Genomic DNA, 22,293 nt, shown 5'->3' with positions numbered 1-22,293 from the left:
AATCTGAGACGTAACGTCTTCCTTCTTTCTCTCTTACTCTTTCTCTTTCTCCAATTTCAATTTCAATTCCAATTCCGATTTTTTTTTTCGAGCACCTGTCTTGATTCCCCATTTCTAATGCACCAGCACACAAAAAGAAATCTGCATAGAAAGCGCCAATCGCAGCAGCAGAAAATGAAGTAAACTTTAAAGTTTAGCATAAAATTAATTTGATAATGTAGTCAGCACTACTCTACCCAAAAGTTAAGTCACTAATTTGGTATTATTACTTAACAATATACATAAATAATTAAGCAAAGAAAAGAAATTTAATGTGTAGCCAAATTTTTAAACAGAAAATCCACTTTCGACTGCTGCAATTGAAACTTGATAAAGCAGCTCTATATTGTCATGCCAAATACTTAAACATTTATTATTCGAATACAGTCAGTTTATCAAAAGCATTTAACTATTTTCTCTTTTTTTTTCTATCCACTTGGCGCGCGCTCTCTTTCTCCTTACCACGCGATTTGTCCATATGTATGTCTCATTATATTGCTATATATACAATCTATCTATATAATATAATTATGTATCCATCTACTATGTATGTATCGATTCGTATGTATTTCAAACTCTGTGCAATCCATCGCACCACTTGTAGTAAAAAAGATGTTAAGTGGTATAATATTGGCCTTGTCAAGTGTTACGTTGGATGCCAGAAACGACTACAAAAGCTGTTTAAGTTTAATTTAAGTAGAACAAATAACAAACAAATTTAATCTATTGCTAAATTTAATTAAATTTAATTAATACTTAACAATTAATAACAACACAAAATTACAGAAAAATACAAAAAAAAACAACAACAACAAAGAAAAAAGAAAGAAAGAATGAGGTAAAAGTAAATAATACATTTAAAATATATAATTTAAATAATTTAATGCGTAAAGTAAACAATTAACTAAATTGAACATTACAAAATGAATAACAACATCGAATAAACGAAAGGAAAACAAATCCCAAAATAAACTGAATATAATAATAACAATAATTAATAATATGTCATTATTATAATTATTATTATACATAAATGAATGCAAGCCGATGAAACCCTTAATCACACATTTCAAATTAAATTGAATCACACACACACACAACCCAGAATCTTCATCCGTGAAAATGCAGTTAACGAGTCAAGCAAAAGTTCAAGTGCATAGAATTAGGCAAAATATCCGTTTACCACAATCAAACACACAAACACACACACACAAATGCACAGCATATGCAAAGAAGCCTTAACTCAAAAATATATTCGCAGTCTTGCTCAATAGATCACTTAACGATTGCACAGTGGTTCCGCCTAAGGCCAAAATCAAAACTAATTAGTAATTACATGCATATGCAAACATTTTGTCGCTCCAATGTCCACTCTTCTTATTTGCAAACCGGTTTTCGCTGGAAATCTAACGGGACTTTCTAAAAATAACATAGAACTGAAAGCATGAACACGTGTTCACTTGTGAAGCGTTGTCGATTCGATTGTTAAGTTGAATACTTTTACAGTGTTGTTTTTCCGTTATCTGAAACTCTCCAAAGTCGACCAGCAATTCTCTCCATCTGCAAGGCTATAATTGTCTCCAAAAAAATTCTTTGGGCCTGCATCCAGCTCAACTCTACAAAAAAATACACATTCTGTACGAAGCATTTTACACACTCACTCATACTCATACACAAAACAGAGAGAGAGAGAGAGAGAGAGAGAGATAGAGAAAAGTATTCAAAAGAAGCATAGTAAAAAAAAAACTGCCGTAATATTAATAAATACAATTTGTATAGTATTTAACAATGAAAATAATTGATATAGCAAATATGTATATGCTTTTTAACTATGACAGATGAAATACTCACTCAGCATAGCCACAATAATACTCTAATACACATCACATACGAGTCACTATAGAGGGACACAACACTGTAGCCAATCGATAGACTTGAACAGATGATCTCCTGCTAGGCATTGTTCAAACTCTTACGAATTTCCGCACAGACAAAAGAACTCGCTTAAAATTATTAAAAACAACCCACCCAACTGCCCAAATACCTAACCAAACACACCCACACATAATGAAAAACTGTATAAAATAAAATAATAAAAAAAAAAAACACAGAACAAAAACAAAAGAGAGGAACCTGCTAACTTTCTGCTTAAATCTCCCCCCGAATAAAAACGAAATAAAAAGTACAAATATTCATAAAACACAAGATGAAAATAAAAAAAACAGGAAAATGCAACTAAAACCAAAGCAAAAATCACAACAAATTATTTTAAAGACAACAATATGAAGAACTTCAACAACAAAAATGAATATAATTAAATAATCCTTAAATAAAACGACTGCAATTAAATAAAACTAATACTAACTTAAAGTCACAGATAATTTTGAGATAAATACAAAACAAGGCAAATCAAATATTTATAAAAAAAAAACCTAAAAAAAAATCCACAAAAATTAAGAAAATTATTATGAGTAATCAGAGGAAAAGAAAGCTGAAGGAGAGAAGCAACAAAAACAAAACAAAAATGAAAGATAGAAAACGCTCTTATGATTTTATAAAATAAAGCATAATAATACTTATGTGAGAGATATGAGATGTACATATGTACACGCGAGTGTGTGTGTATGTACATATATGTGTGAGTGTAGAGCTGATATCAATGTGGAGGAGAGCTCTATAAATAACCAGATGGAGGCGTATTTGAACCCAAACAATACACTAATGTTGCTTGCCGCAGGAATAGCCCCAGGGATGATATTCTGTTCTGCATAGTTCAAATACTTTCTGCCAAATATATATGTATGTGTGCGAGTGCGTGTATGTGTGTGTGACTGTTGACATTGTGACACGCCTCCCCACACACTCCCTAGCTACATGAAATTTCGGATGCCGTCTACCAGAAACCAAAGAATAACTACGAATACGAATACGAAGACGAAAAAAGGAAAACAGAAAACAAAAAACAAAAAACAAGTCGACTGAAACTATGCAAATACGCTTTTGCATGGCTGTATTTATAAATAAATATCAACAAATACCCACAAAAACAAAAACAAAAAAAAACAAAAAAAATTATATATATACATACTTACAAATAGCTGTATACAATGACAGATAGTATTTGCAATATATGTGTATGTAGAAAGCAAACTGATTAAAAATAATCATAAATAAGTATTATTATTGATTATAATAATTTATGTACTCTATGTTCGGTCTGCCGAATGTCGAATACCTTTCTAGAGGAAAACTTTGTGATCGTTGCCAGGAAATAAATCGATTATGAAATGAAATCGGTGAACTATACATACCATAAATCCGATAGAGTCTTGCCTTTTTTAATAGCCTGCAATCTGTGGAACAATGTAGAGCGAGCGATATTAATGGGTATAGCGATGAGATGATAATATCCTCTGCAAGGGTAGATAATAAGACACATTGAAAATGATTATGTGTTGAGCGATGAGGGTAAGATGTAGAAGCATTGAAGCGTAAATATTAAAGCTTTGAAAACCGTCCACACACATACACATACACGAAGACAAAGACAAAGAGTCACACACATACACATACATAGGAACACACACATGTCAAATACCATGAAATAATGTATACAGACGAATGAGCAGCAGCCTCCGCTCCCGCCTCCCCCGTCACTGCCCTAACACGCAGCTGCAAGGCAATGTCAACACACCCACACACACATACACACACACACACACACATACATGTACATTTTGGCATATTTGTATGAGCTTCTTAAGAATGCTGAATGTTTTGGAGACAAGAAACAAAAAACGAAAAACGAAAAACTCAAACGAAAACGAAATAAGAGAAACGTAAAGTAAAAGCAGCGAGAGCAAAGCAAAGCAAAGAATCAGCGATAAGTATTAAAAGAGATAGGGAGAGATAGAAAGAGAGACAGAAAGAAAGAAATAAAGAAGGATAGAGAGAGAGAGAGAGAGTAAAAAAGTGCAAGTGCAAGTGCAAGTGCCTTAAGGAACCCAACACATACTCGTCATGCGCCGGGTCATGCCCTTCTCTGCGCATCTCACTGAGACTAGATGCCAACTGAGCTCCTGGTTGGAAGACGGCAAGCAACCGATATTGGTAATATGCATTAATAACTACTATCTGAGTAAAGTAACTATGACTAAAAGAAGATAAAGGAGAAGAAGAAAAACACTTGACTACAACTTCAACTGCGCTACAGTAAACGCTCGCTAATACTCCCCGACCGAAGCACGACAGATACATACATAAGTATGTTAGATGGACACACACGGCATAGTAGTTAGCAAGGGAGCTGGAAAGTAGATTCATATCAACCAAACAAAATATAATGCAAAGATTCTGTAGTATTAGACACGCAGGTGCATATCAACTGGGTCAGTCAGGCTTCACTGTAGCGTATCTATTACTCTGCTGTAAATACACTTAAAGCACTTTCAACTTTCGATGCAACAGCAAATTAGGTGAATAGTTAATTGGTATTTTGTACAAACAAATGGGAAATAAACAAATCGGTAAACAATTAAAAATCATTAATACAATTTAAACCGAAAATAAATAAATAAATAAATAATACACATCATAAACGAAATTATAAAAAAGCAAATAGAATTATCATCTAATGTACTATATATGTTATATATAATATTGTATTGTATCTAGTCATACCAAAGTCCTGTATCTATAAAATAGAACTAAATGCAACCAAGCAAAAAACAACCTCCAGACATTTTAAGGCAAAACACCAACAAAAAAAAGAAACAAAAAAAAAACAAATTCAAACATTTTTATTATTTACATATAAAGAAAAGAATTCGCTTATTTAAACTTAAGTTTTATGATTTAGCGTGAAGAATTCTAGCATAAGGTAAAACCAAAAAACAAAAAGAAAGCAAAATGGACTCGTTCGAGTTTCGAGATTAAAATAAGGTTGTTTTTTTTTATAGGCATTAAACTAGGCAATTGACTAAATGAAAAGTGACAGCTAGCATGAATAACAACTTACTTATTGTGTATAGATCGAAGTACGAAAATGTCGTGGATTCATAGCGGGCATTAAGTTATTCATTTTGGACCCATTAAACAACAATATTCGTTATTCAAGAGCAAGAACAAGACGAGCCATTTCAATTGACTACTCTTAACACTAGCAAAGAATACCGAAAAACAAAAATACAAATATTAAGAAAATTTGGAATAAATGTGTTCAGCGACAAAATGTTATTATATGTTTAAATGAATAAAATTAAAAACCCCAAATTGAATGGAAATTAGAAAGGTAGAGACAGCGATAGTACGATAGCAAGATGAAATGAAACAACACAAAAATTTAATTTAATTAAATTTAATTAAGTACATTAATAAAATTCTAAACAATTCAAAATTGTATATAAGTACATGTAATGAATGGTAAACTACAAATCCAGGCTTACCCTCCCAAACAAATATATCAATAATATCACATTGTATATTTCAAAAAAAAAAAAAAAAAAAAAAAAGAAAATCACAAAAAAAAAAACAAATAGCTCATAAACCAAAAAGAAAAAAAATTAAAAAGTAAACCAACAAAAAAAAAATGAAAAATTGAAATTGAAACTCATAAGAACAACAACCAAGAAAAGAAAACCCAAAAGCTGATCATTGAAATAAAAAAACACGCTATGAAAATATGCGGAAAAAATGAAAATCACATGAATTTTTTTGTATTTTAGATTGAGAACCAACAAAAAAAAAGAACAAAAGTCAACATACTTTTGCCGTATATATAAAGCTGTGTAACAGTTGCAATCCGACCTGTAAATATGTAATTGTAATTGGTTTTTGTATGTGTGCAGAGAACTTTCTTCGTACTTAGCCATTTGTCAGTTCGAATCATGTACAATTTGTTGTAGTCTAAACTGAATCCTTAGTTTTATTATCGAACAAGTAAACTACGCTCAAATCGAACACGACACACGAAACACAAACACTAAAACACAAACACTAAAAACGATTGTATATAATCGCAATTCTTTCCAACTTACCTGAACTCAAGCTTCGGCTACTCTCTATACGTACGTTTTATGTTTTTAAATGATATCATAGTGCAACGCATATAGTACAGCTAATTATTAACTTAAAATACTACAAATCACTTAGTCTCTATACTAGTAAGTATTGCCTACGAAAGTCCACTTCCAAGTACTATCGTGTACTTTCAAAGTTCATTTGCAAGCTCTCAAGAAGCTTGCAAGCTCATTGCAGGCACTCATTTTCGAGCTTTCAGCTTCCATGCATTTCAGAACCGAAGATTGAGTGAAATGACTGTAGTATATGTGTGTTTTTTTGGTAGGTCAAAGATCCGCGTACTGTAGAACCAAGAAAACATTTCTAGGCACCAGCTGAGACACATACTCTACACATACTACACATATACAATACAATGTATGTAGAATATGTTACACATAGACACTTACACACACCAACACACAACAGCGAACTAGATGCAATTAGAGCTAAAAGCATTTCATTGGTTTTCATATTAGTATTTCGTTTAGAACTATGTATTTATCCACAAACAAAAAACAAAAATCTTTTTATGCTTGACCTACGAGTACTTCGGATACTCAGCTGCCTGCATTTAAAGAGCTATTCGAAAGACGAGACTACTTATCAAAATAATACAATAAAAAACAAAGCAAACGAGAAAACGAAATGCGAAATTCGAAATGAGTAAGAAGCAAACATATCGTTGTTAATCAACTACGTACCATAAACAAGCTAAATTGATAAACTCGTAATACAACAACAACAACACAACAAGTAATAATAAAAACAATAAGACACTAACTAAACGTTTACAAACTTAATACGAAACACACACATAAGAACTGTACTTAAAAGCAAAAATAATCTAACAAAATACCCAAAATGAAAAAAAAATTAAAATTGAAAATTGAAAAGTATAGATGAGATGAGAAAAATTGAAATAATACTAATGAATGAAACGTAAAAGGCAACAAACACTCTATTTTAATTCTCGATTTCAATCCAAAACAATCTTTTCAAGTTTTCCATTAACTTTAATTACATAATTAAAATAAAAAACCGAAATCCATTTAACGTAAATAATTATTGTACAAGGTATACAAATACAAAATACGAATACTTATCTACCTACCTACTTACTACAAGCATATTTACTACGAGAACATACTGAATACGATACGAGATACCAAATCAAAAAAAAAAAAAAAAAAACCAGAAATACAAAACTCCAACAAAATACAACATAAACAAGCAACTCAAAACACTCTTCTAAAATGCTTCAAGAAAGAATAATGCTAGCAAACAAAAACCAAAAACCAAAAACGAAACAAACAAATTTCTATTAAGGACAAAGACTGCAAATAGAGATTTAAAAATATTAAAAGAAAATTAAAGTAATAATAAACATAATACTACAAATAAATAAAGCATATTAACAAGCTAAATAAATAATTCAATTCAATTCAATTCAATTCAATTCAGATTGAAAACGATTTCGTTTGTTGTTCCTTTCAAGCATTTACCGCAATTAATTAGTTTGTCATATTTTTTACGAATAATAATTTTTGAATATATAGTCATATGTATTGTGCGAGTGTGTATATCCATTCATTTTTGTATTACGAGTATTAGTAAATTTAAAATTAGTTTAGTTTAGTTAGCCGCCCAAGAAGACAACAGCAACAATACTTCATTACAGCCAGTAGTACTTTAATATGAAATGCCGCAAACAAAAAAGGAGATTTTTTTTGCAATCAACCAAAAGAGTAAAGTAATTTTCTCAACCAGGTGCAGCTAATCAATAGTAAATTTACATTTATAACAATAAATGAGTAAATCAATAAAACACAAAAATAGCTATACGAATTCCAAATGCAGCAAACGCATAAACCAAAAACAATAAAACAAAAAACAAATAAAACAAAAACCAAAAACAATTAATAAATGAACAATTTAGTATTACGCATAATAACATATTGTGACTACAATTAAAAGGCAAAAACGTATAAAACACTTTGACACACAACAAGAAACAAACCAAAAACAAAAAAAAAACCAAAAAAAAAAATAATAAATAAAAAAAAAATGGAGAAAAAAACGTAAAATGAAACCAAGAGAAATGTTGTTAAGATTAAAAATGAAATGTTTTATAATCGTTATTCAATAAAAATAAAAATACATTAAAAAAAACAAAGAACACAACTAATATCAAATAATAATCTAGTAAAGCAAAGCATAAGCCCAAAACCCGATACAATGATCATTGCAATTTGTTATCTAGTTATTCGCTAAGTATATTCGATATATTTTTCTTTATATATTATCAAAATAGTTAAGTAATCTCAAGTAGCGTATTATCCTAGTGTCTTAGACTATATTTAAAAGTAGCTTTTCTTCCATTTTAAACATTTTTTACCCCATTTTGAACGCATGTCAAAACATTTACTTAGTTCGGATTTGGACTGGGAATCGTAATCGTAACCGGAATCAGGTTTTGCCCTTTGGCTTTTCAAATGGTTTAGTTGGTATTCCTAAGCTTTTAAGGTTGATCTAATATATTAAGTTGTACATAAGAACAAAAGTAATTTTGTAGCAATGACAACAACTCAGCATCAGCATCAGCATTAATCATGCCTTAGCAACAACACAAATTGCCAATTGGATTGTCCTTCTATCATCCATGTAAACTACTATTACTTACTCATATGTATATCATAGTCTAGTGCAGTTGAGTCGCATCATTTAGTGTTCGATTGAACATCAAAGACATCTTTTTAAACGTCCCTTTTAAAAAGCCCTTTAAAAATAATCATCGATGCGACGTTTGCTGCAATCACTGAGCATTGAGATCAGAGGCGTGCTCTCTCTCACTCTCTCTCTGTCTTCCCCCTTCATAAACGGTGAGTGTGCCCAGTTGATCTGGTTGTGTAACGAAAAAACAAAACAATGTGACCAGTCATGTGTATAATGCCTGATATCGTCGTTGTCGTTATCGTTATCGTATCGTAATCGTAATCGTATCCTTTAATTGTCTTTGGTTCTTATCATACATTGTGCACTGTGGAAACGCGCACCAAAACTTTGATTTTGTTTTTAATATAACATACACATATGCATATGTAACATACATATGACTATGTGTGATCGATCATATTGTTTGTGCGCTTCTCGGTCAAGCAGTGTTTTTTTTTTGTTATTTATGTTTAACCTACCCATAATATTTCTACTATATACATACTAATCTATGTATGTACATATGTATGTATACATATATGAAGCTCTATAATCTAATATTCTATATACTTATCGAACTGTACAGATATATGAATATATATATGTTTATTCTTTATGCTTTCGACATTTTGATATTTTGTTTTGATGCGTTTTTGGTCTATTGTACGGTTTTGTCTTTCTTTTTTGGTTTTCAATTCTCTTTTCGGTTCTGTTGTGGTAACTGTAAGAATCGCTTCAGCGCTGCCTGCTGCACCCGCCGACAACAAAATATATATATATATATATCCTGCTACAGCTACTACATCAACAGTAACCGTAACAGTAACAGTGACAGAACAAGTAACAGTAACAGTAACCGTAACAGTAACAGTAACAGTAACAGTAAACGTAACAGTAGATGCTACAGTAAACAGTAACAGTAACAGTAACAAGGCCAGAGCTACCCAGCAACAGCAGCCGCAGCAAATCTCCAAAACGAATGCAAACGAATGAAACGAAAGAATGTACAACAACAACACCAGCAAAAAAATATATAATACGAGTATTAATAATACTATGAAAATAGAAAAGCGCCTGCTCTGGCTACGGCTACAGCTATGGCTGAGGCTTTCGACGGCTCCTGCTTCTGCTCCTAAGTCCCGTTTCCCTGTGCTTCCCGATTCCGGTGCATGTGCGTTAAGTTGCTATAATCGAATATAACTTGAATCGAGCAATCGATCAATCAGAATCACAATAAATAAACGAGCAAATCAATGCAAAATGCAATTAAACAAGGCAATCAAAACCAGAAATAAAAAAACATACAATAAGCAAAAAACAAAGAAGTCGATAAGATAAACTGATTAAAAAAAAACAACAAACAAAAACAAAAACCAACGCTCGCTCGCTCGCTCGAACGCCCGCCCGCCCGCTCGCTAAAGCAAAGACAACCACCACAAACAAAACAAACAACACTTGGCGCACGCTTAGCACATTTGCATCCACACACACACACACACATAAACCTTCCACACACATACACACACACACACACACGAAGATACAAAGAAACACACACACACTAAGATTAATTACTCGTACTTGATCACGTAATAACACACAGAATTTCTTGGCTTTGTTTTATGATATCGTTTTTGCGCTTACTTTTACCAAATACTCGAATGAGCATTATTCAACTACTAATACTACTTGCCTACTACTTCAAATCGCTTAACTATACTTATATTTATATATATAGTTATATAAACTTATTAACAAAAGCAGCAGCTACAATTACAACTATCAATTACAATTACAATTACAATCACCGAAAAAAAAATACACCAAACCCGATACTCACCAAAAATCTCACAGTTTTCTTCTTAACTTGACACAACGAACAGTGCTGTGCGCTGTTAAAGGCAACAGCGCAACACTGTTAATGGCAACAGCGCAGCACTGTTAATGTTAAGAGCTCGATCTTAACTTTGACAGAGCACCTGTTAATTTGGCACATTACAAGCACCTCAAATTTTGTTGAAAGCACACAAACACACAAACGAATTTACCACAGAATCAATTCAAACAGACAGTCAATCAATCAATCAGTCAGTCAGTCACACACACGCACACACATACACATACAAGCGAACATACACAGAGATATAACATACACATACACACCGTATCTATCTCTGTCTATCTATCTGTATCATGCCAGTTACTAACTCTCTTTTCTTCAACGTACGTCGCTCTCTGCCGAAGACACACTGGAGTGCGTGCTTGATTGATCAGTACTGTTTTGATTTGAAGATGACAATGTTGATGATGATGATGATGATGATGATGATGATGTGCGAGTAGTACTGATTAATCGGCAGCAAGAAAAAGAAAACTGATCAGATCTGATCCGATCGGATCTGGTTTGGTACCGTTTCGGTTCGGTTCGATTTGCTTTGGTTTTTCTATATATGTTCATTTTTATGTCAAGTTTAACAGCGACGACGCCAAACGCCGGCACATTTTGTTTATTCCATTTTGGCAATACGCTTTCGGTTTTTTGTTAGCCAACTCTATATACAACATATATATAGCCAACTTTTCTGTTCTATGTTCAAAGCGGTTCAGACGCAAGCGCAATTTAATAACAACAGCAATTTGCTTTCGATGTGTACATACCAAATATATACCAATATCAATATATCAATACCAAATATACCAAATATCAATATATCTCACAAATACACACACACACATACACTGTGTCACACTCACACACACACACACCTACACTTATTAATATTAATATACTTGGAGTTAACAACACGACAACAACAACAACAACAAAAATAATACATTCTTTTGGGTTTGCTTTCTTCTGTGTTCCGTGTACTAATTTCTTACAACTTGTATCGTTTCTAACAGTTTGATTTTGTGTTTGACATCTGACTACGCATCAGCGTATATCGGATATTGATATATATATAACACATGGGCTGAAAAGTCCCGGGCCTGACAAAGAAAACTTGCTTTTTTTGGATCAAAATTGGCGTTACTCATCAACTTTATCTTTATCAAGAGCATCGCAATCATTCCAGAGCCGCTATAACATTTCAATATAAATTTTTTAGAACGATTTATTTTTTGCCTCAAAATAGGCTTCAATTTCAGTGATAATCTCTTCAATCGTGCGAAATTTTTTATCGGCGAGCATTTTTCCAGGACTGCTGATCTCCAGAAGTCGCTGGGAGCCTAATCTGGCAAATTAGTGGATGTGGGAGCAATTCGAAGTTAAATTCAAGTAGTTTTGTCACTGTCATTGAATCATGAACACATTCTTGTTGTTGGTCAAAAGTGAGCAAACGCGGCAGCCATTTTGAAGAGATTTTCTTATAGTCAAATGCTCATGCAATATTAAGCCAACATGTTTTTTTGATATCTTTACGATGTTAGCTAACTGACTCAAATTTAATTTTCGATCATTCAAAACGATTTTGTGGATTTTTTTTATATTTTCTGGTGTGACCTCCCCATTTGGACGTCCACTGGGTTCTGCATCATCGGTGTCTCTACGACCACGTTTAATGTCAGCAAACCAACGTTTAATTGTTGTTTCTGATAGAGAGGAGTCCCCATAACACTTTTCAAGCCAAAGCTTTGCTTGAACGGTATTTTTTATATTCAAGAAGCATTGTAAGATTAGAAGACAAAATTGCATTTAATCCATTGTTGCGAAAATAGAAAAAGTAGTGTCACTTTTGGCTCAATAACTTACAAACTAATGAATAGAATATCATGAAATTTTAGCAGCTGTCTTCTGAAGGATTGTATTAACTGAAAAAAAGGTGACTGCAATAAAACTAGCACAATCTATGTGTAAGGCCCGGGACTTTTCAGCCCACGTGTTATATATATCGATGACTGTGTTATTATTAATTAACTCATTTCATTTTCTTTACATTCTTTTTTTCCTTATATACTTATAAATATATATAAATACTACCTTATTTACACACTGCGTTCGTTCTTCTTCTACGTTCTTCTTCATACCAAATCGACAACAACAACAAAAAATAAAAATAAAAAAAAACTATAAAAAAATAATATTAAACTAAATATATATATTTTTTTACAATGAATACAAAAAAATATATATCTTTATACCAAATTGAATCGAAAACAAATTTGCATATTTAAAAAAAAAACTAAATATTTTAAATATACAAAAACAAAACTAAATTAAAAACCAAAAAAATTTCCAAAAAAAAAATATAAAAAAAAATTGAAAAAAAAATCGAATACTCGAATATTGCCATATGAAAAATGCAAATAAAAAATGCAAAACCAAAAATCAAAATGATAAATAGGCCCGTCGGCTTCTGGGGCAAAATTGTCGGCTCTTTGTGCGTGATCGCTGGTGTGCTGACAATCGCACTGCCGGTACCGGTTATCGTCAGTAATTTCAATTACTTCTATCACCGCGAAACGGATCAGGAGGAGATGCAGAGCCAAAATTTCAACCACGTTACAAGTTGTTCATATTTACCTGGTGCACTAGGTACATATATATAACTACATTAAAAAAAAACTCGTTTGCCAAATGCCACGCCCATTCGATCATACCATGTCAAAGCAATGCTAATCGATTCCTTTTCTATATCATCCCCTTTCCCCAACAACAACAACAACAACAACAACAAAAAACGAAAACCGTAATTTTCTCCACAAACACAAAAAAAAAAAAATACCGAACCCAAACATATTTAGGTCAACATTTGAAAAAATCCTCACTCTCCGAGTCGTCATCGGACATTATGGATTTGGATGATGGCATTGATGCAACCACACCAGGTCTGACTGATCATACGGGCCGCCACATGGTGCCATTTCTGAGAACACAGCAATCGTTTGAGAAGCAACAGCTGCAGCTCCAGCTGCAGCAGCAACAGCAGGAGCAACAGCTGCAGGGACAGCAGCAGCCAGGACATCTGCAGGGCCAGAACGGCTTGAGGAGCACAAACAGCTTACAGTTAAGGCACAACAACGCAATGGCCGTCAGTATTGAAACCGACGTCTGACTACTAGGTTAGTAAACGGTCTCACTTTACGACTTGCATTTCATTATATACCCACTGCCCATAGGGTTCAAGGGTATTATAACTTAGTGCTTAATATAATATATAAACTTAAAGTTTATATAATATAATTGATCAGCGTCAACACCCGACACATTATAGCCATGTTCGTCTTTCTGTCTGTCCGTCTGTCCATATGAAACACTAGTTCTCAGCGACTACAAGATGTTGAGCTGTAATATTGTCTGTGTGATTGCCTTATACTTGATTGTGATCAGATACAAATTGTATATGCTACTTAAGAAAAGGCTACTGAAGTCAGCGTTTTGTTCCTTTGGTTCACCATCAGGTATATTGTGTACTCTATGGTGTATAATGAGAGTGTAATAGTATATCGATATACCATATAAAACCAATGGTATATGTTAGTATTTTTTTTTATAAACTAGTATATTGTGTAGTATATGATATTTTCTGAGTGTATTAATATATCGGTATACCAAATATATTTTCTATTTATTTTTGTCAATCTAGTATATAGTGTACTCTTTAGTATATTTTGAGTGTAATAGTATATCGATATACCATTGCCGACGGTATATGTGAGTATTTTTCATTATTTTTTTGATAATCTAGTATATTGTGTAGTCTATCATATGTCCTGAGTGTATCAATATATCGATATACCAAGCTCACGTTATTATTTTCGTCCTTTTTTACAATACTCGTACTATATATTATATTGTGTAATCTATGGTATAATCTGGTGTATTAGTGTATCGATATACGAAATATAGCCAACGGTGTATTTAGTATTTTTCATTAATATTTGACACTCCAGTATATTGTGTATTCTTTGGTATATTTTTAGTGTAATAGTATATCGATAGCCTACTGTATATGTTAGTATATTCTATATATTGAAATGGTATATGAAAAATACCGAAAATATCGAAATGGGTATGGGGTATCTCAGAGTCGAGCACACTCGACTGTAGCTTTCGTACTTGTTACTCATTTTCCAATTTATTCGCAGTCAAACAAATGGAAAACGGACGAAACTTGCGCAGTGAAATGTTACGTTGGATGCCAGAAACGTCATCAAAAGCAGTCTAATCTAGAATTTTATTAATAAATAAATATTAAAGTAATAATAACTAGTAAGCAGCGTAGTTGTAAATTAAACAGCAAATGTAAAACAAACCTACACACACACACACACACACATACAGACACAACACATACAACACACATATACACACACACACACACACACACACATATATACACACACATAGACAAACAGCCAGCTCAGCAGGCTTGATAAAGTAGCTAAAAGTCAAGCTAGCGATAGTTTTTTTTTTAATATTCAAATTCGGCAGCCACAATTTACACAGCTGCTCAACGAACACACACGTACACAGACACACACTCACACTTACACAAGGATAAACAAAAGATGAAGAAAATGATAACTCAACTTGATACCTATGTTCAAATTTAGCAATTAACTACTAACAATCGTTATAGTCACACACAAAACACACAAAAAAAGAAAACAAAAGCAAAAAAAAAAAAAAAAAAAAAAAAAAACCATCATAAAAATTAAAAGAAGAAAAAAAAAACAAAACAAAACAAAAAAAGAGAATTATCTTAGTAGTCTAATCTAATTGGAGTTTCTTCCTTTCTTTAGAAGCTAGCTACAAAAACAAAAAAACAAAAACGAAAACAGAGAACAAGAAAGCAACAATACATACAAACATACAATATCTTCTAATTTTATTTTCAACTTTAAATTATGCTCTATTATTAAATATTAGTCAAATATTAGTAAAATCAAAAAAACAAAAAAGCAAAAAAAAAAATACAAAATAAATGAAAGATCAACAACAACAAGAACTAAGGCAAGGCAAAAGCAACTAAAAATATAAATGAGGGATAATAAATAACAAAGAATGAAACGCGATTGTGATTAACAACGAACTCATCCTTACTGATCCAAAAATAAAATGTCCATATTTCGGTTTTTTAATCTTTGAAACTTATTGAAAATTGGCAGATTTTTGCATAGTAAAGTATTTATTTACAATTTGTAGCGCTGCCAGCGATACGTTGCAGAAAGTGCGCACAAAGAAGAATTGAGGAAAAACAAAAAGAGAGCAAAAAAGTTTACGCTCTTGAGAGCGTAAATCGTTTCGTAGTGAATTGAAATAGAGAAGAAAACAACTTAAACGTCCGTCTCAATGATAGAGGTATCACTGTACTCATAGAGTACATATAATTATGTATAAATATGTAACTAGAATTTAAGTAGCGCCCCAATTGGCTGATAAATCTAGAAGAAAAAACTATGCTTAAGATTTTGTGCCGTGGGGATGGGAGCGTTGTTAATTCATAGTCGTTGTCACACACACACACACACACACACACACACACACACACACACACACACACACACACACACACACACACACACACACACACACACACACACAACATTTATACATACACACACACTGACACATACACAAATAGACACTCACACATGAAAATGCTAAAACATCAAACTGCCGTTAAGTTTAAAATAATGAGTAAAAGAAAGGATTATATATACAAGTAAAAACTTAAAGAAGAATATATATATAACATATATATATATTTGAATATATGTATATGATATTGTGTTGATGTGTGTGTATATACATATATTTATTGAGATGAATATATGCATGTACATATATGGATATCTAGTATATCTATATGAAATAAATATACATAACAAAACTAAACTGCTATTTTGTAAATAAATAAGTCGGAGCTGAAGCTGAACATATATAGACATAAACATAAAACGAACCCCAAAGAAACGTTTACAAGAACAACAACAACAACAACAACAAACAACAACAAAAAGCTGCTAACGATACAAAAACAATAATTAAACTTAGCAAATTGCTATACAACAAATAAAATGAAAATGCTATAAACGAACCACAACAACAACAACAACTACTCATAAATGGCCGTTAATCTTCCAGAAAAAGGCCGAACCCCAAAGAGAAAAAAAACAAAAACAGAAAAGGAAACGAAACACTGCTGCTTATAGCAAAAAAAAAAAAAAAAAGAAATTGAAAAAGAAAAAGAAAAACCAAAAATGTATGCCATCAACTATCCACGTTAAGGTCGAAATCAAATTTCTTAGAAGTTGCTTCAGTTTTTCGGTAGTTTGTATCTCTGCATACTATAAATATGCATTATATAGGTAAATGTACATATGTGTTTCTTTTATGTCTCACACACTTAAGAACCTGTTAACTGTTTTATCATTTTCAACTTATGTGTACTTTGTCTTTGTCTTCCTTTTAATCGTATCAAATGCATCTTTGTGCATCGTTTATTTGAACGTTCAATCTAGCGACTTCAACTTTTGTCCAAAATGCTCGATCAAATTTTGGGAGGAAACCGAACAACTTGTAGGGCACCTTTTATGATTATTATTACACGGTAACACACACACACACACACACACACACATATTTCTCGAAAGAAAGAGAAAAAAACAAATGACATTCGTATGCTTCCATATCTAGTGAGGACTATTAACTGAGAGGGACTGTTAAATTGCTGTTTCTTGTTTCATTTCCAATATTCCAATTACGCGCGCGCTTTGCTTAACATGAACATAACCTCAATTACTTTGGACCACGGTAAACACACATCTCACGAACAAACCAAGAAACCAAATCGGAAAATAACTAAGCTGAAACATACGCGTACACATACATTGAGATAATATACATATACAAATATACATATATATATTTAGACGAGTATATCTATGTATGTACATAATTATGATATGATATATATGTAGATATGCATCTAGTATGTATCTAGTATGTTTCCGATAAAATATGCGACTGAATAAAAAGTTTTTAATTGATTTGCTGCTTGTTGTAATTAAGAAGAATTTAAACAAAATACAAAACAAACAAACAAAATAATATTTATACCGACAAATACTGTAAATATGTAAAAACAAAAAAAAAACCAAAACAAAAAAAACAAAAAAAAACGAAAAAGAGTAAAATAAATCAAATCAATTTACAGCTTTGAATACCGTCCACACGCACACAGTAAACGATTAAAGCAAATACATAGATGAGGATCTCTGACGATCAAAATAATGAAAAGAAAAAAAACAAAAAGCAAAAAAAAAAAACATTTTTAATTATTATGGATACAGCAACAACAAAATAAGGGATAACGAAATAGCGAACAGATGAAATGGAGATGAACATTTTTAAGTATACTTGATTTGGCCTTAAGCATTAACAATGATAATGATGTCGCTGTCGATGATGATGACGATGACGATGACGATGACGATGACGATGTGCAAAATTTAGTTATAAACAAAAGTTGAAGTAATCGTTTGGGCGCCCATACGTGTATTTTTTGTATATTGGATATTAAACTTATATATAGTTTGTATGTACTACGTAAGTGCATATATATACACATTATATATATACATATAGTATATATATTATACTATATATATATGAAATTATTATATATATTTTATATTTTGAAATATTTGATTTCTTGAGTTTTCTAGTTCTTTGGTTCGGTTCCTGAGATGAGGAGGTAAGAGTACAGTACAGCCAATTAATTAGACAAACAACAACATGAGAGCAATAAAATTGAAATATGAATTATGAGAGAAACATATATAAATGATACGTATAACAAGAATTATTATTATGAAAATATATATATTTACATATATATTTGAAAGCAAACACAAAACAAAGAGAAAAAAAAAAAAAAAAAAAAAAAAAAAATATATATTATTATTATAAATATCGTAATACAATATACATAACAAACAAAAATAAAAACATATCGTCTTCAAGTCATGCAAGAAAGTTTTTTTTTTTTTTTTACAAGTATTCTAATGCTAGACAAGGCTTACTAAGTAGTTACAAAAGACATAGAAAGCTAGATGAATGAAAGAGCGAAACGCGGTATATAGGAAGTAGGACATCAGTGTGAGAGTGAGACAGCACTATGGTAGCGTATAACGGCAATTCAGAGAGAGACAGATAGCAAGAGCAAGCGAAAGAGAGCGAGAGAGAGATATGGCGTGGTGTTTGTCTGGGCCAAGCTTTTGGCCAGGTCAGACTAAAAAGTGATATAAAACATACATATAAAAACAAAATAACTTGCCAAAATAATTAAGTTTAAACATAATACATAATAACAACAACACCAAAACCAAAACCAAAACAAAAGAGAAATGAAATGAAAACAACTATGCTCTCTCAAAAACTGAGAAAGCGTTTAGTCTATGCCTAAAATACAAAGAAAAACGAAAAAACAAAATACAAAAAAGAAAGAAAAAGAAAAAGAAAAAGTTCAGCCAGCAGCAGCAGCAAAAATCTAGTTTAATAGACATTTTAATATAGGCAATCTTATTATAATAATAATAATACTAAATACTAATACTAAATACTAAATGCTAATACTGATACTAATGCTAACACTAATACTAATACTAATGCTAATACTAATACCAACACTAATAATAATCATTATGGAATCTAATACTACAACCTTCAAGCTGAGCTTTGCTATCAAGAAACAATTTCCAAACCGAACTAAACAAAAACAACAACAACAGCAACAATCGAAACCAAAAAGCAAACCACAACAAAACGAAACAAAATTAACAATGAAATTCTTATCAATAAATATTATCGCATAAATGAGAAATCTTACCAATAAAGTTGTCAATTTGCGTTGCCTATTTTCAAATTTGGTTTAGAAAATTCATTAATAAAGAAGACTGGAATAAAAGCAAAAAAAAACAACAACAAAAGAACATAAATATATAAATATATACCATACATACATATATTAATGAGAAAACAAGGTCAATACAAATACATATGCGTAGCGTTCGAAATGCGTTCGAATTATAAGCAAAACCAAAAAACTAAAACAGAAAAAAGCAGAAAAACAGAAAGAGGAATAATAACAATATCAAAATAACAACTTACTTATAATGCACACATACATACACACACACACACACACACACACACACATATATATAGACACATGCTCATAGGTCCACACATTGTTTAAGTCGAAGCCAGTTATAACCTTGATTTTGATAAAGCAAATCGAACATCCAGAACAGCAGCTATAGAAATTAGTGAACGCAAGAATACGCTACAATTGGCAAGCACGGCATGCCGTTGGCTTAAATACCCTTGCTTAAAAGCTTAACTTACTTACAATACAGTCGGTCCGCAATGCGCTCAACTGCTTTACAGTTCGTTCCCTTCTCAGCGATGTCCTCGCCAAACAAGCGGCAAAAAATGTAGCATACTTTTTTGCAGCTATGCAAATTTGTCTATCTTCGTTTTTCCTTCATCACAGATTCATGACAAATATTGCAGGGGTATAAATCAAAATTAAATCAATTATTATGAACAAGCATAGTTATATTATTAACTAAATACTTGCAGAAACACACACAAACACACACACATACACACACTCAGAAATACACTCAACACACATAGAATAACAGAAAAGTATTAGTACATGTGCAATTTGAATTTGGTTTAAAGAAATTATTTGAATAGTTTTAAAACAGAAATCAACAGCAAATAGAAGACAAGAATATGAATGAAAGCTGCATGCAAACTAGCAGCGAAAAGAATTCATGTAAAATATGCGTACAACAATAAACAAAACAAAAAAAAAGTCAAATGAAAAACAAAAACAAAAACAAAGAACTACTTATTAAAATAATGCTAAATAAATATAAATAAATTAATATATATAAATATATATGTATGTATATATTATATATATATAATATATATATATATATAAATATGATAAAAGTAAATACGCCGCAGCAATTAAAGAAAAAAGTTGTTAAGATTCTAAAAGTGAAATGTTTTATAAATAGTTAAACCAAAACAAAAAAGCAAAAAGAAACAAAAAATTGACAAAAAAAAATTAAAAAAACAAAACAAAAAATTATTATGTATTAAATATGAGAAATGAAAAAACAAAACAAAACACAACAGCTAAAATACAAGCATACACAGAACAAGAACAACAAAAAACAACAACATTAACACAAAAACAAACAGATGAGCAAGCACAAAAATTACCGTTTGACTTTCAAAATTAACTTCAATTAAAATTTTTACCAGCCGAAAATATATTCATAAGACGAATTGGATTCCCAAATTGCGCAGCTTCAATTGAGATGTTAGAATGATGCTAGATAAATTTAATACTCAGTCATTTGAATGAAGATGGGCAGCAGATCTATTTTACACACTCAAACATACACACACATACACACACACACACACACAGATACATACACAGACAGAGGCAGACACACGTTACTTTATGAACACAAAAGCAAATTAAATGACAAAAGTATATAAAAATAAATTATGCTAAAAAGAACAACTTATAAAATACAACTCAAATCGCAATCAAGTGTACTTCTTTTGGGGTGTCTTTTCATCAATAAAAATTTAAGGAGGAGTCTTTATAAAGTGTGGTGGTAAGTATAAAATCATGGCTGATTTTTCAATCGGATGCTGCATAAATATGAACAGAAATTGCATTACTCCTGTCGAAAGAAGAAAATGAAAAAGTCAGTGCAACAAAATGTTAGTTTCGTCGATCACATCTAAGCGCAGGACGCCAGGAAAAATGTTCATCAGAGCAGAAATAATGAATGGTCTCCAATAGTTCGGATTATTTAAAATATACACCATTTAAAACTAGTTTAATCCTTATCCTTTGGTGGACCTTGCCTTATTAACGGCTTAAAAGTAACGAGCAACAAACTAGGTAACGGCTAAAATACCAGAAGAACATAAGCAAGCAAGCAGCAAGTAGAGTCACCTACTATAAGTATACATCTTGTAAAAATCTTAGAGCCATTAACGTGTCAAATTATCTGCTGAAATACCAGGCGATCGTAAATCAGGAGCAAGCAAGATAGACAAAAAGTTCACCACGTATTTAGTAGCGCCATCTATTATTTACATTCGTACTAACCAATAAACAACTCAGCCTAAAAGTATGCTTCAAAAATTATAAGATGCAAATTCACGTATTTGCAAATTAACCACTTCCTAAAAGTATGTTACATGAAATATTTCGTTGCCCATTACCAGTGCAGTGGTAATTTACTACTAATCACAAAGAACTTTGATAACGATAAGATATTTTTCAATCCATACAATTTGGCTTATCGTAGTATATGTGCCATATTGTTGTGTAATTCTTGGAAGAAGTAAATTTAAAGCAACTAGCATTTAGTTGTTCTAGTAGTACATATGTAGTTCTACCCAATAATGATTCACAGTTGTGATAC

The 22,293-nt window shown here is 31.7% G+C and overlaps 1 protein-coding gene across 22 annotated transcripts in view; it reads left to right on the top strand.

Moving 5' to 3' along the window:
* Nucleotides 1–20,988, top strand: part of LOC133848465 (potassium voltage-gated channel protein Shaker) — a 233,032-nt gene extending 212,044 nt beyond the window's left edge. For 19 of the 22 annotated variants that reach the window (XM_062284043.1, XM_062284045.1, XM_062284042.1 and 16 more), the window contains one exon: nt 644–5,792. Coding sequence is in view for 2 of the 22 variants with exons in the window: in XM_062284036.1 (XP_062140020.1) it covers nt 13,158–13,348; nt 13,558–13,868 (502 nt within the window). In the remaining 20 variants the exon portion in view is untranslated. Of the gene's footprint in view, nt 1–643; nt 5,793–9,550; nt 10,348–13,157; nt 13,349–13,557; nt 13,876–14,901 lie in introns of those variants that run through there. The other 3 variants (XM_062284036.1, XM_062284035.1, XM_062284033.1) reach the window with 2 other exon arrangements.
* The last annotated feature ends 1,305 nt before the right edge of the window (nt 20,989–22,293 follow it).

The sequence above is a fragment of the Drosophila sulfurigaster genome, chromosome X (genome assembly GCF_023558435.1).
Source record: "Drosophila sulfurigaster albostrigata strain 15112-1811.04 chromosome X, ASM2355843v2, whole genome shotgun sequence".
Classification (NCBI taxonomy): Eukaryota; Metazoa; Arthropoda; class Insecta; order Diptera; family Drosophilidae; genus Drosophila; species Drosophila sulfurigaster.
This window is presented reverse-complemented; position numbering and strand designations above follow the sequence as displayed.